Below are 15038 nucleotides of genomic sequence, written 5' to 3'. Positions count from 1 at the left end.
CAAAATCGATTACTTCAGCGATGCGCGCGGCCGCCCCAGCCGAAGCACCGCAAGATGCGGCGGCGCGCCGCTGCGGTTGCCGTCAATCGGGCGGCATATACGTTTACCTGGATAACCAGCTGCACTTGATTGCTCTTGCGTTTGTAGCTTTAGATTTTTGCTTTGAATTCCATACGTTTAATACAATAAAAATAATAAATGAACGGTTATCAGTGAAGTCAGAAAATAAACGTAAAAGAATGCACAAAACAGTAATAATTACCAAAGATAATTGTCATGCGTCGTAATTGAAATGACGAGGGACAAATGGAACAAGAATACAGATAAATTTGATAATTTGACTTTAATAGCCATGAAATCAATGCATTTTCTTTAATATTACATTAATCGCTCACATTCAGATCCACCTCATGTCATCAAGTCCGAAGTTAATTGCAAGTAATTAAATTTATCTAATATTATGAAAATGAATGCAAAACACGTTAGGCAGTATTTAATCAGTTTGATGCGGACTTCAATGAATATGTTAATTGATAAACGTAATGAGTATGTACAGTACTTTACATTAACAATAATGTTATAAATTCATAATATTTGCTACTGTCACATGCAGTGATTCATTGACTTAGAACAAACCAGCTAATGCAGGTAGAAGTAACGATCAAATTATGTATATATTCTGTTAAACAATCACTTATATACATACGTATATATACAGACTCATATGTGAGTGTCGGTTATTTAGACTTGTTTTCGAGCTTCTTTTGTAAAACATGTACACACATATTATACGTTGTCAAATTTAGACCTTAATTAACATTTATATAAACACAAGTTGGCAACATCTTAAACTTGCATAACTTGCTTTTACTTTATCCACTCGAGATTTAATTTTTTTTTTAAATTATAGACACATTTTTTATAACTTTGTCAATACCTTTCGCGCACAGCGATGAAAGTCTCTGTTAAGTTTCATATTATTTTTAGATTAATGAGTGTTCGTCCACTTATTGATTCCTAATGTAGGCACTTGGACATATTGGTGACGAGCAGCTTTGTCCCGACTAGTACCTCTTGCATCCAATAAGGTTTAGAGCGAAAATTAGTAACGATAAGCATGGTACCTGGCTTCCTGTAATTCCAAACAAAACAAGGTAATGCATTATTCATGAGAAATTGCATAACAAGTCGAGAGATTTTGAAGTATGTAAACATTTAAATTGATCATTTTACGAGGATTAAAAATTCTCATAAAATGTGTAACGCTGTCTTTATACTTGTCACCCGCGCGGCAAAAAAATGGGAACCGCGCAGTATTCTAATTTCCCTGGGGCCGTTGTTTCGTCATTGCAGAGTTAATAGCCAGTGAGATGAGTAGTGCGAAATAGTAGTGACAGCAGCAGCAGAGACTTTTTTCGTCAAAGACAAATTAAATTAATTAGCTGCATTATATCGCACAATGTTTCATTCATTTATTCTGCTACTTTGAAACTACCAACGGCTAATCGTATATATTTTTATTTTATCTCTCAGATATTAGAATGTAATACATCGTGCGGTTTTTAATTGGAATTAATTTTACATCTGCTTAAGTATTTTTAACATAATGAAGTATTACCATTATAGACATATTCCTGTGCAGACGTGTAATTGGCCTCCGGTATGGAAACTTCGCAGCGGAATATTGCCGGCAGCCCGACTCTGTCAGCTTCCAAGATAGCAACTACTTCAGCGTTGAATCTTCCATCAGTTTTATTTTTATACCTTTGTTGTTGAAATTCGATCGGTTTCCTAATTCAAGGCAAAAGACGGAAATATTATAGTGACATTAAGTTAGATAATTTCTCGCACAACTAGTCGCACATTTAATTGGTAAGCAAATTCGAGCAGTTTTTAGTAATTAACAGTGTTCTCCTATATTCCGCTACTGACATAATTGAATGGATAATCGGTTTATATTGAATACTGATTAAAATTCGTACTTTTGTTTCATTGCCTTATCTTTTGATTCATTGTTTTGATGGAAATGTCAGTTACGGAAGCAAGAATCAATAAGTTATCGCAGACAAAAAGAATACACCGATTCTTACAAAAAGTGTTTTGTTTAAATGCAAATAGAAACACTGAAAGAGAATTGCATGGAGCAAAGCATGCAAAGACACATGCACACGCGCACGCACACGCTCACACGCACACAGATACACACGTACAAAATAAAATACATATTCAGGGGGCGCTTAAGCCAAGTGACCTGTCTCTCACCTGTCCAGATGAATAATGATCTTAGGCCGTGGATAGAGGTCTTCAGCTAGACAAGTGACGGTGAGGAGGTTTGCAGTTTTATTCAGCACCGGATGATGCAGCCGTAAGCTTTTTGCCGGAGCTGCAAGCACGTAAAAAGAGAGAAAAAAAGGAGTGAGCGTAGAAGCCATAGCTATTAGTATTTTAGTCAGACCGGGAGGGGGACGAGGGCTTTCAGCAGGTCTCTTGGCACCTCGCGGAAATGGGAAATCGATTCGACACTAATGAACTCATTATCACGCGAAATTCCATCTACACTCGTCCTCTTCCCGCCCTCGCGCCTATTAATTCTCGTGATATTTTTTCTCGGCAACTATCACGTGGACGGGCGCGCGCGCGCGCGAACGCGCGAGAGGCCGGCAAAAAAACTGGCTGCATTAATGCCGGCGCCAGCGCGATAGTGCCAAAAAACGGGCAAGTGCTCGGCAGGCGTATTATGCTTGCTACCGAACGGCAGCTCGATATATACGCTTTATCCATGCATATTCATACGAGACACAGCGCTTGTGCCGCTCCACGCACCCGCTAAAGCAGAACGCGTGTAAGGAAGGATGCTGTTCCTTTGCTGCGTACATTCGTCGAGGATGCACTTTGTCAAGATAATGACGACGACGATGGCGACGAGGAGGACGACAGCAAGGCGAAATCTCGCGAACACGTCTCACGCGAGGCGTGAAAGCGACGAGTTAAATCCCGAGCCCCGTCGAAGCGTAAGCGTTGCATTATACATTCGCCATATTGCAAAGGAGGGCGGTCGCTGCTAGTGCAAGCGCCGCCGACGTTGCCGCTGACGCTGCCGCTGCTGGTACAGCGGGCAAAGTGCTTTTAGCGCGAAGGAACGCCGCTAAAGCGCTCGAGGATTTGTTCTGGTTGGCTGTGTGTATATATACAAAGTCGGCGGCGGCGCCCCGACGTCGCGCAAGTGTGTAGCGTGTCGCTTGGAGCGCGAAAGTAAATCGCTAATGCAAACGCGAAGCACGTAAAAGGTTGTACGTGCGCGATGCCGCCGAGAGTATTACGCAACCTTCAGTTTTTCTCCGCGCTTCGACGATCAAAGTTGAACGCTTTCGGTAATTGTTATTTTGTTTCTGACTTTTCCCTTTCCTTTTCCCTTTCCTTTTCCCTTTGGCGAAGGACCATCGATTGCATTGGTATATACGGACTCCATCGTCGGCAGCTACTCACAGAATAGTTCACTCGATCGAATCCCCATAATAATCGCCAACTTTTTCATTAGAGCCAATGTTAATGGACTCTGTCTCTTCCGCGTTTGCGATTCCAGTAATTTCTTGAGCCACTTTGCAGAAAATTTCAAAGAGCATCGCAATATGCGACAAGGAGTGAATCGTGCGAGAGCTTAGTCCTTGTGATAACAAGTTCAACTGCGCCGTTTTCTCGACTTGTTCTTCTTCGGTCGATGTTCTAACGGTTATCTTGGTGAGCCGTGGCAAAAAAGATTTTTTCAAAATGTGATTGAACTGTTGAACCTCTGAAAAGTTATACTTTGTTTGCATGGCCTAATAGCTTTTCCCACTCTGCTTGTTACAGATTGCTTACGTGAGAGTGCACGATACTCCATTTTAAACAGGAGTCGAGTCTCTAGAAGCATATTCATATAGCAAGCAGCGAACATATTTCAACTCTCTAGGAAACGCCAGGATTGCAGATAATTCGGCAGGCCAGTCCCCAAAGCGCGCGATTTTGTAAAGAGAGAGTCGCCCTTGGAATCGTACAGCTTGATCGATGGAACACCGCGGCGAAACATCCATCCTACCTAGTCACTTGGGTAGAGCGCGATTCGTCTTTTCTGCGGCGAAACAGAGGGAGAGAGCGAAGTAGCCGCGCGTGATTGATTGATTGGCATCGTTTGCTTCTTATAAGCGTGCGGTAAAGGAATCTCTGCCTATTCCATTATTTTTTCAGACGACCTCCAGACAATAGATGAGTTTCGTGTATAGACATTCCCGTTACCGTGTAATTGAGTCTAACGTACTTTATTGATCACCTTTCGCGAGATATAGTCTTTTTAAGACGACAAATGACGGAAAAGAAGAACTTGCCTGTGTTAAAATATTGAAATGAGGATATTCGCAAAGTACACTCATATTGATTTGCAAGCGTTATAAATGTCTTAATAATGTACGAGTAAATAACTGTCCGTACAACCAATATCGAAATTATTAAAATTCAACTTGTGATCATGAATATTTTAATAATGAAATCATTTCGTTATTCCGCGTATTTGACGATAATTTACATGCTTCAAACAAATTCAATATCATCAACGGTGAGAGTAGAATTGTGATGCGCGCTACAAGGCAGAATTGTAATAATACCGGTATGATTGAAAACTACGGTCAACAATGGTCCAATTGAAACAAAATCAATCCACTGTTTTATTAAAACGTTCAAACTGAACTCAGTTGGTATTAAATTTCAAAGCAATTGAATGCGCTCATATTGAAATTGGAAATTGTACTTACAGTAGACAAGCATTTTTCGCACAGCCTCAGCTTCGTCGGAATAAGTAGAAATGAGACACTTGACATTCCCACTGAGTTCGTGTCCGGGCTTGACTAGTTTCACTGCTCTGTACATGGTGTTGGGATCGTCACTGGCTTTAAACGAAGGGTCGATGTACTTTCTGAATTCATCGCTACCTGCCGGTTGCTTGCCATGTATCCATTGGTAGAGCACATCTTGATTCACGAACCACTTGATCACTAAACCACGAGTCGACGATTTGCCTAGCTCGTAATTGCAGTCTAGCACTGTTGGATCTGTGCTGCCTGCTCTTATCAAGTATGGGATGTCCACTGTAGTGATGTTGATGCACAGCACACCTGTGGTCAGAATTACGATTTTGAGCTTTAGCTATTCATTTGAAAACCGACTATAGATGAATACATAATATTAATATTTTTAAATGCTTAGGAACTTCATCGTATTGACTAATTGTTTTCCAATAGAACTTTGTTCAACGGTCGAACAAATAATTCGGTTACGAAATTCAATCAGATAAAACTTTTACCTGGATCCTTTCCACATATAATATCAAAGACTACAAGCAAACATTTGAATGTCTAATAACACTTGCTTATTTGGAATTTTTTTGGAGCAGAAAAATTCAATAACTTGATCTTTGTTCTCAGAGACAGGAACATTTTTTCAAAATTCACCTAAACCGGAGTTGTCTCGGGTAAGTCGGCACATCCGTGTACTCGTGTGATATCAGAACGCTTCTGCGATTTACATAATAACAAAATGTAGAGTACTATCGGAAAACTGATGCATCCTAAATAAAATCCAATACAAATATCCATTCCGTCTGCCGTTACACATTCATTTGATAGTATTGGATCGCGTGCACGATTTCAAAATAAAATAGACGACGATCATTCTCGTGCCAAGAAGAATCCCATGTACTCATCGGAGTATTGGAAACGAATTGCATGGGTACGCGCTCAAGCAGCGCTTCATAAAGCGGATTTGCGCAGCTCAGTGCAAGTTTCGTCATTGAAAAGGCGCGGCGCGACAACGAGAAAATAAAGAGACGGAAAAAAGAGAGACGTCGCGTACCCTGGGGTCGAGCGAAAACCGATAGCGTTTCCGCGTCGATACTCGCCCTTTACAGTCTCGTTTAGCAGTTAGCTCTCGCGCCGAACTTGGCCAGATTAACCAAATCCAGACGCGCGTATATTTGTAACTTTTGCCGTACCGATCAATCCAATTCGACCGTAGAGCCTCGCGCGCTCGACTTTAATTAGCGGCGTGCCAACCAGATCGCAAAAGCGGCAAAACGTAAATATTGTCGGTGCAAGAAGATATGGTCTAGTTAGGTCAGACGGAATGCGTTAAAATTTCGACCTATCGGAAAATCTATACCGCGCGGCTGCGATACGCGGCTCGCTCTCGGCTGAATAAACCAACGGTAATCGGGGTTGCGGCATCTAGCTCTCGGTGCTCGCGCGAGAGCACGCGCGCCACCTTCGTATGCGCCTGCGACTTAATAAGCGAGCCTCCGCTTTTATACATTATCACCCGCCGGTCGATGGCCTCGCACTCGCTTTTTTCCTTTCTCCTGGCGCTTCGAATTGAGCTATTACAGCCGCCACAATTAGTTATTGCGAGTGACAATTATCGATACCCTCATGTATAAAGCAACTGATGTTGATCGTACTAAATTTATCGAGTGATTATACGATGTGTGCAATTTCTCATTATTTCTGGATGGTAATTGATGCACTCGCCAACAATGTTGAAGCTAACAAGCTTACGAGAATTAATTCATGCTTATAAACGTTTAATAATTGTTAACGCTCAATGAGAATTAGATATTGTTGCTATAAAAAGTGATAGAGTATTAAAAATATATTCCTACGAAAAGAATCAGGCACATATTAGAAAAATTGAAAAATATCAGTCAGAAAGTCGATTTGTCAAAAGTATAGCAATATTCTTGAAAAAAACTCGAAATTATCGTAGAGTGTAGTTGAAAGCTGCAACACTGTAGATCATTTATCAAGACTATAAGTTGAAGCAGGCATCTGTTGCCGACGAAGTAAGAAAGTTTGTCTCGCCCTGGGTGCAGCAGATCGTCCACGCTCTCGAGTATTAAGAGAAAAAAAGGCGCAATGTCGAGAGTGGAGTGAAAAGAGAGAGGGCACGTAGCAGCACGAGTGGGTCGAATTTGAGTTCTCTCGTTAGTGCGATGCACGGCAAGAAGCGTGCGCGCGAGGAAGAAGGAAGAGGAGGATGAGGATGACGCCGACGACGACGACTCTCGTCATTGTCGGTGACACATCAAAGCCCGAGACTCCGTTTGTCAGAGCCTCAAAAGCCGCGTCGGGAGAACGGACTCGAGTGCTAGCCCGCGGAGCTTTTGTCGCGGGCGATGACGAGTCGTACGTTTCAAGAGCCGCGCGCGCGGCAAAAAAGAAATGCGCCGAGGGCCAACATGAACGAGTTCAGAGTTGCCAGCACTGCGCACCACTACGGCAAACTCGTCATCGCTCATTCGCTTTGGTGTCGCGCACGCGGAATGATCCCTGAAACTTTTATCGCCACGTTGTTTTAACGCTTTGCCCTTTGAACTTTACGTTCATGTTGCCCCGTCACATTCTTCTTTTTGCCGTTTAATATTCATTAATCATATTTGATTCTGAGACCTACCTCGAACGAGATATCATGGAATGTAACTATGCACTAACATGTGATTGTTATTCTTGCACATTTTTCATTAAAATAATGTCGTATTTTCGCGAAGAAGCTCCATGAATGGAAAAATTACATCGAATCAGGATATACTTACAAACGCTTTAATCGGCTAAAATATTTTTATATTTTTCAAAATCATTTACATTTCCGTAGGAAACATAATTGATGATGTGTCCAAAATTATATTTAAAAACAGCGGAAATCATTTCAAAAGAAGCATATATTATGACGAATACAGTTGTGAATTGGTATACATAAAATTCACGCACGAAAAGACTTATTTTATATATCGAAACTGAATTCCTTTCACAATTTTTCAGTGCTCCGATTCAGTGTAAAACTGAAAGAATGTAACAAGGAAGTGCATGCACCCTTTGTATGAACGGGTGCGTGTACTCGTAGTACTGGCCACTTCACTCACGCAAGCGCAAGATCAAAAGCGCGTCAAGTGCGAAGTAAGAGACCGATTCGCGTCGAGCGACAAGTACTGGCGTCCCTCTTTTTTCTCCCAGTTTTACCCTTGCTTCATGCGCTTGTTTTCGTATATACGCACAAGCCTTTGTGACGCGGCGCTGCCTCGAGATGACTTCCCCTTCCGCGTTTTCAAAATGGTTATTCAACCAGCAAAGTTTTTTTTCATTCTTTCACAGGATATTGTAATGGATTTTTTTTATTAAGATGAGTGAAAATTTCCTTTGGCTGAAGTAATTCAATCCAAGTAATGAAAAAAACGCTGTTGCAATAAAATATTGACTTTGTGGAACAGTACCATCAATCTAAATGTATATAACGTTGTTATTGGCAAGCTTGTAGACGTTGTTTGTAGTCGTGAATTTCCGTTGGTGAACAAATAAATAAATAAAAAGAACCCGTATTTGTTGAGAATATATAAAAGATAATGAAATACCAACAAAACAATTCGATAGCTGAATTTCAATGAATGGAAATAACAAATTTTGGATCTACAATATATGTTTTCCGGTTAATACAATTAAATCTATTTTTATGTTTTCAAGCTGTCTTTCTTTGACAGTCAAATCAAATTCTACAATTGATACTGAGTATAACTTAAAAATAATTTGATTCTTTTAACTACTCTCTAGAACAAATTTACTGATTCAATACAATTAATACGAAATATATTTACAAAAAGAAAAATAAACAGAAAAAAACAAATAACTACAAATTATAAACGTTTATTTGTTTGTTTCTGTCAGCAATCCACGGATGTACTGATTAGATCGATGCGTAAAGAGCTTTATACATAAAAATATGATGAGATTGCAAAAAGGTAAAGTGAGATATAACTTTTGTCGGGAATCACTCTTTTGAAGCGAAATGCTGTCATTACTGTAAAAACTGGAAACGAATATTGCGAGTAACGACAGAATGTAAAAAGTACACTTCACAACGAAGCTGATATTGCAGAGAGTAGAGTTCCTTTGACAATATGTTGCAAGTCTACGGTGTAAAACTTTACGAAGGAGAAATGTACAGCGCAAGAGCACAGGTGTCTGACGAAAGAGCGCTCTATTCCACTTGTTTACCGGCGTCGGGCGAGGTCAGTTATTTGCACTTACCCTACATTCTCATCCGTATTTTTTTCCGAGTGGATACAGTAGCACCACAGTCCAGTTCACTGTGGAATACCCGGTTTTCTTTACTGGAAATGCTGTTTACTTTACGATTTCAACGTCTTTAAGAAAAAAAAAGAAAACTAAACTTTCTCGAACTCAAAACTCGTTTCTTTGAAAGCTTATATTTGTTAGAGTAAAAAAGTAACAAATTATTGCTCTTTTTGTGTATCATGATATTTATACAAAAGGATGCAACTTTCTATCAAACGAAAAAGTGCAATTTAGTCCGAGATAATTGCGATCCTATCAAAGAGCCATCGCGATAGTGATAAATGAAATAAATGAATGTAGAAAACATTAACATTTATCTTGCCGAGTGAAGCTTATGAAAATTCATGGTTGTGAACGATCGAATATGTTGGTATGGCGACAATATATATCGCATCGGAAAATCCGCGCTTTAGAGTCATCCTCGGAAGATGCAATTTCCGCATAAAGAGGACCAGGGTAAATTAGTAATGAAGCTATTCAATGGCTTCTGGCTTGGTGGTAATTTATACACTCGTGGCGTATATGGCCTCCTTTTTGGATTAAACGGCTGACATGGTGTAATGCTAGAAGGCTTCTGCTTGCGTACGCATTTCTCGGGTGCTCAAGGTATTTTATATTTTACCGTAAACACATATTCGGACGCGCAGCCAGGAAAGGACAAATCTTCATTTGGGTATAAAAAGCTCAATAGATTGAATATTAAAATCAATGTGATCTATACGTGTTTTTCGGGATCTGTAAACAATTGCAAAGAGCAGCATTGTGAAGTTCGTGGAACAAGACTATACAACATTCAGAGATGTTGAATGCGTTCTTTGTATGCACTTTGATCAGATATCCAATAATGTTTTTATATATGTGTATCTCTCTCTCTCCCTCTCTCGATTCTTCAGCTGATCTATTTTGTTTTATATCGTGTAACCAAAATAAAAAACATCGATGAAGATAAACTTAGAAAAACGATTCAACATCTGATATGTACCTCTGTTTCTCGTTATCTAGCTCGTGAAGTTAGTTTTTAAAGAACTGCTTGATTTACTCATTAATATACGGGGCTACAAAGAAGAGAGAGATAAAGATAAAGAAAGGGAGAGTTTACAGTAGAAAAATAATTGCTGTGGGCGCACAATAAAGAGACGTTGGAAAGAATTAAGCGTACGAGCCGCTGGCGCTGCCTGCAGCCTGATAGAAAATTTATGAAATTCGCCGACTTGCAGAGTTGTCTTGGCAATAAGATTGGGCTGCTTATCTGAATTAACAGTGCATATATACCGCATGCCACGGGACTATAGCTAAACAGAGAAGCGGCGCGCAAACTCGCACACATACGTGCGCGTGCGCGCGCATGCCGACATAGACTTTTGCAAGAGAAGAGAGAGAGAGCTAATGAAGATTCGTGGCAGCAGTGGCAGAGAGCATTGCGTTAAACAAAGATCTACGAGGTGGCGGCACTAAGTTTCACTCAACAGCCACAGCGCGCTGCTTTGCTCTTCTACGTGAGTATAAATGGAAATTACAAGGCGCTTTGAGCGCTCCTTTTTTTTATTTTACGCGCGATCAATTTAGTCGGGATGTCGTAACTCTTAACCTCCCCTTTCCCTTTGCCACCGAGTTGCTACGACACGATCAAACTTCAGATCACGCATGACACTTTGTAATGTACAGTGAAAGTCCGACCCGATCCTATGCACATGCACGCGCGCGCGCACACATATATACACACACACATACGCACACACGCACATACTCGCATATGAGGTTTACGACTACGAGGATAATTAATATACCTTTGTACTGAGGTAGAGCTCTATGAACATATGTCTTTCAGCTTGTACGTATTTAATGTATGCGTTTTCATGCTGGCAAGTGTATATTATGGAGTGTTTCAAATATTTAGCCTTGGTTATGAACATTGATTTGTTACTAGAATGATCTTTGTAATTTCATTACCGTTGCATAGCATTATAGTTATATCTATAGTTGCATTTAGGTAAAATCTGTATATAGCATATTACGATCAATACATTAATAGTCAAATAATTTGAATTCTCTCTCTCTCTCTCTCTCTCTCTCTCTTCCAGCTTAACCTATTTAAGCGGTGCGCATGATAATTGGATACTCCAATATTACATCAATCTGAATTGCTTGTGCAATCGAGATCATCATCTTCCTCTGCTATTCGATCCTGTACTATCAATGAAACTTATGAATCTAGCTGCTTTTATCTGTAGTATTGGCGAAAATACGATATTCTCGAGTTTATTGAAAGCCACGTTTAAATTAGAGCAATTAGCGAAATCTCATTGATTTTTAATTTGGATTGGTAATGCTGATTCTATCAAATATGCTATTTCAAGGAATATTATTGCTATTAATCTAGTACAACGGTGATTCCGGTTCTTCATGAGCTTATACATTTTCGTACTTTTTCAATTAAGCTTATTAATGTTTTCTAATCTAAGTTAAAATTAATAAAAGATTGTATATTTATCAGAAAACTAAACAATGTGCATGTTTTTATTGTACTTTGTCATTATCAAAAATTGTTAAAAAAAGTACAATCTACTTGTCAATTCAGTGTTCCAAGAATACTAGTTAATAAGTTCTCATTAAAGTGAAATCCGACTGCAATGTATGCAGTAGTGTATGAAGATCGCGTATAAAATGAGTAGAACGGGAAGAATATTTGCGGCAAACATGATCGCGTCCTCGGCATTAAAGCGTTTTGCCCGATTATACCATTGCTACAAGAGTCCACGCGAATAGCAACATCGGCCCCAATGGAGCGCGAAGTAACGGCGCAAGATGCCGTCGCGAGCTTAAGTACAAGTCCCCTTGGGATCTTTAGGTTGCACGATCTTCGAGGCGTTTCTCTCTCTCTCTCTCTCTCTCTCTCTCTCTCTCTGTCTCGCTCTCTCGCGGGAGCTTTCGTCCGCACTGAGCGATAACTGTCCTCCAAACTTTAACCAAGCTCGCCATACATAATGCCGCTGATATGATAATCGTACAATGCACGAGGAAAACTTTCTTTCGCAGGAGAGTCCATCGACTTGTTCGCGGCTACTTTCGAGTACTTCACAAAGATTTTTGTGACTTTAATGCCCTCTGTGAGTCATTTTTAGGAGAAATAACTTTAGCTTTATTATATCTTCTTTTAATTGAAATCAGCGTTTCTTATTAAAGTGAATTTCTATTGCCTAGCAGTTCGTGACAATCTGCCGTTTACGCGAAAAATATACTAGTCCTCTAAATTGATAGTTTTCTTAGTCTACGTATTACAGTCTATATTCTTAGTATCATTGCTTTTTCTGCCCAGTAATCATTTTTCGCTGCTGTTCGTAGTTTCAGAATTTACATTACAGTGCACGTACATTACACCTGTTGCTGTAATGCCCTGTCGGTTGGAGAGCAGATTTATCATAGTAACCTACATTTATAATTAATGCAAACATTCAGATTATTATTATGTTACTTTTCTTATTGCTATAGCATGTGAGCCATACACACACACTCACACATACACGCATACACAGCGTTGATTTATGAATAATATATAGCGAAATTACTCTTGTCACGAGTACAACAGTCAGCAATTTATGGAAATCCATAAAAGAATCGACGTAAGTCCGAGCAACGCGACTAACTTTGGGAAACAAATATGTCAACTTTCGCGCTGACGAATACTTGCTTTATCGACGAAAAAGCTTTACAAGCTTCCGCGCTAAAGTTTGAAGAAAATGGAAAAAAACAACATTTCAGTTAAAGTTTCTTGGCTGTCTGATGGTCTATGAAATACGTCAGTACAGACGACGGCGCTTAGCTTGTATGCTTAAAAAATAACTTATAATACGATTGGCGATACTTAAAAAGTCAATGTCCTCTGTGAACGATGTAGGTCACTAGCTACGTATCTAAAATGAGAAATCTATCGATATACGGAACTAATTTTCAATCCTATACACCTGTTTATCGCCGAAAGAAAGCTAGATATTCACGTGTTTTCTTATATTTACGCGTTACGCGCTGATAATGGCTATTGCCAAATGAACGAGCAACCTTGTGATTATGCCGGTGGTGCGTTGCGCCATGTATTGTGTCATGAATATTTCATGGTACGCGCGCTCATGGGGACATTTATTGGTGGGACGCGGCTATGCCTCATCGCATCTCAACTCGCAGTCGCTTTGATCTCGTTTGCGCGTCCAAAGTCATGCAGCCCCATTCACGTAGATTCAAACGCGAATAAAAATCGTCAAATCAATGCACGCGCGCAACTCTAGCCCTTTCGCTTAACGCGTCTACTCATAAGCTCGTACTCGACGACAGTAGCTATATCAAGTCTATAACCGCGGAAAGCTCGAGCCTGCAATGTAGCGTTTCCAAATACGTTGTTTGCTAATTTGCAAATGAGGTTCGCATCGCTTGTTCGCGGTGTGTAACGCACATCTTATCTATGTATAGTGGAGTCAAGAGTGTAAATATACCATGCATGCATATGTCAATTAATTGAATAGAACTATTTTTAATTGGACTCTTATAAATATGTTACGCACGCGTCGCTTTACCGAAGCTATGTATAATATGAGAGACTGTTGGTTCAGTAAAATCACTTTTCAGTAAATAAGTTTGGGCTTGACCAAGTTCAACGTTAAACATTTGAATTTGCTCCAAACAGATGTGATAATTTGATCACGCTACGCATGTACATTCGTTTCATCTAGTTTAATTCTCGGCTTGATTCACGTCGGGTCAGTCATTATGCAATGACGAATCTAACTCAACATGCGCGATTGTTCTTTCAAAGAAAAGGCAATCAGCCGTTGCAGCAAGCAATTCCCATTGAGAGTCAGAGATAACAGCTCGGGCATTGAATTTACGCAGCGGCTCCTAAATCATCCAATAACGCCGAGCAAACGCGCACTCGTATGCTTCGCGGCCGAACAATCGGTCAACGACAAACATCCGGTTTGTTATCCACTCACTCACCCGACGTCAAAGCGACGATCAGCAAAAGGGCTCGTACGGCCAGAGAGATGACGACTCGCATGTTGACTCGCACTCTCGTTCTTTGTCTCTCGCGCTCTGGAGCTCGGTGTCTTCGTTTTCTTTGCTCCTCCGTTCTTCTCACCTCTCAGTCTGCCAACTGCTCATGCGGGGTTAGCTGCGTACCGCACTGCCTCGCGCATCATTCTCATCAACAATGCGGCAATGTTCGTGCGTTGCTGCTGATCGAAAGTTTGCCTCACGTCAAGACGCTGAGCTTCCGACTTGAAACACGAATACTTTTCATATTGCTTGATTGATGTGCCGGGGCGTCAAACTGTCGGTTCCTTTGAAGCAATTACAAGCACGCACTCGTAGAAAAGTCACTTGAAAAGCCGCACCAGCACGGCCTTCGTGACAAGTTGAGCGTCTAACTGCTTAACTCCGGGGCACAGAACCTGTGTGCATGTGTGTATATGTGTGTACGTGTGTACGTGTGTCTGTGTCTACGTGCGTGTGCGCGCGCGCGCGCGCATATGTGTACAACTCGCTTTGAGAATCGAAAGTTAATGCGACGAGCAATCGAGGTCGTTATAATTTAGCCGAATCTACATCGATTCGTTCTACTTTCAGTGAAGCGTGAAAGCAGATCGATGCCTCGAAGAAATACGACTGATCGCGACGCGAGCGATTCGCGCGCAAAACTCGCGACATCACTGCGGGTCGTGAGCCTGCGTCGTCGCTTTTCTGGCCGAATCTCCACGTCCACTGCGCCGCGGGCACTGACTGCTGCCGCTGCCGTCGAACCGACTACTCGGCTATTCTACCCCACCCCCCTCTCTCCGGCCGTTCACTACCGAGCTTGCGCGCTCTCGAGCTTGCGCACACCTGCGCTCACGGAACGTGGCT

At 41.0% G+C, this 15038-nt stretch overlaps 1 protein-coding gene across 1 annotated transcript; it reads right to left on the bottom strand.

The window, feature by feature from the left end:
- Positions 1 to 359: 359 nt before the first annotated feature.
- LOC131664286 (uncharacterized) lies at positions 360 to 14902 on the bottom strand. The gene is made up of 5 exons (XM_058935258.1): positions 14133 to 14902; positions 4785 to 5144; positions 2263 to 2383; positions 1619 to 1791; positions 360 to 1132 (listed from the first exon to the last, which is right to left on the bottom strand). The coding sequence occupies exons 1-5, from the start codon at positions 14191 to 14193 to the stop codon at positions 1065 to 1067; spliced, it is 783 nt and encodes a 260-aa protein (XP_058791241.1). The 5' UTR covers positions 14194 to 14902; the 3' UTR covers positions 360 to 1064.
- Positions 14903 to 15038: the final 136 nt, after the last annotated feature.

This window comes from Phymastichus coffea, unplaced genomic scaffold (assembly GCF_024137745.1).
Source record: "Phymastichus coffea isolate CEN01 unplaced genomic scaffold, Cenicafe_Pcof_1.1 PCOF00043, whole genome shotgun sequence".
NCBI classification, from domain to species: Eukaryota; Metazoa; Arthropoda; class Insecta; order Hymenoptera; family Eulophidae; genus Phymastichus; species Phymastichus coffea.
Note: the sequence above shows the minus strand (reverse complement) of the source record. Positions and strands in the feature narration are given on the sequence as shown.

Coding starts and splice junctions, on each gene's coding strand:
- LOC131664286 (XM_058935258.1), bottom strand. CDS start 14,193: ATGCGAGTCGTCATCTCTCTGGCCGTACGAGCCCTTTTGCTGATCGTC. Junction 2,384..4,784: donor GCGAAAAATGCTTGTCTACT/GTAAGTACAATT, acceptor ACGTGCTTGCAG/CTCCGGCAAAAAGCTTACGG. Junction 1,133..1,618: donor ACAGGAATATGTCTATAATG/GTAATACTTCAT, acceptor TTGGAATTACAG/GAAGCCAGGTACCATGCTTA.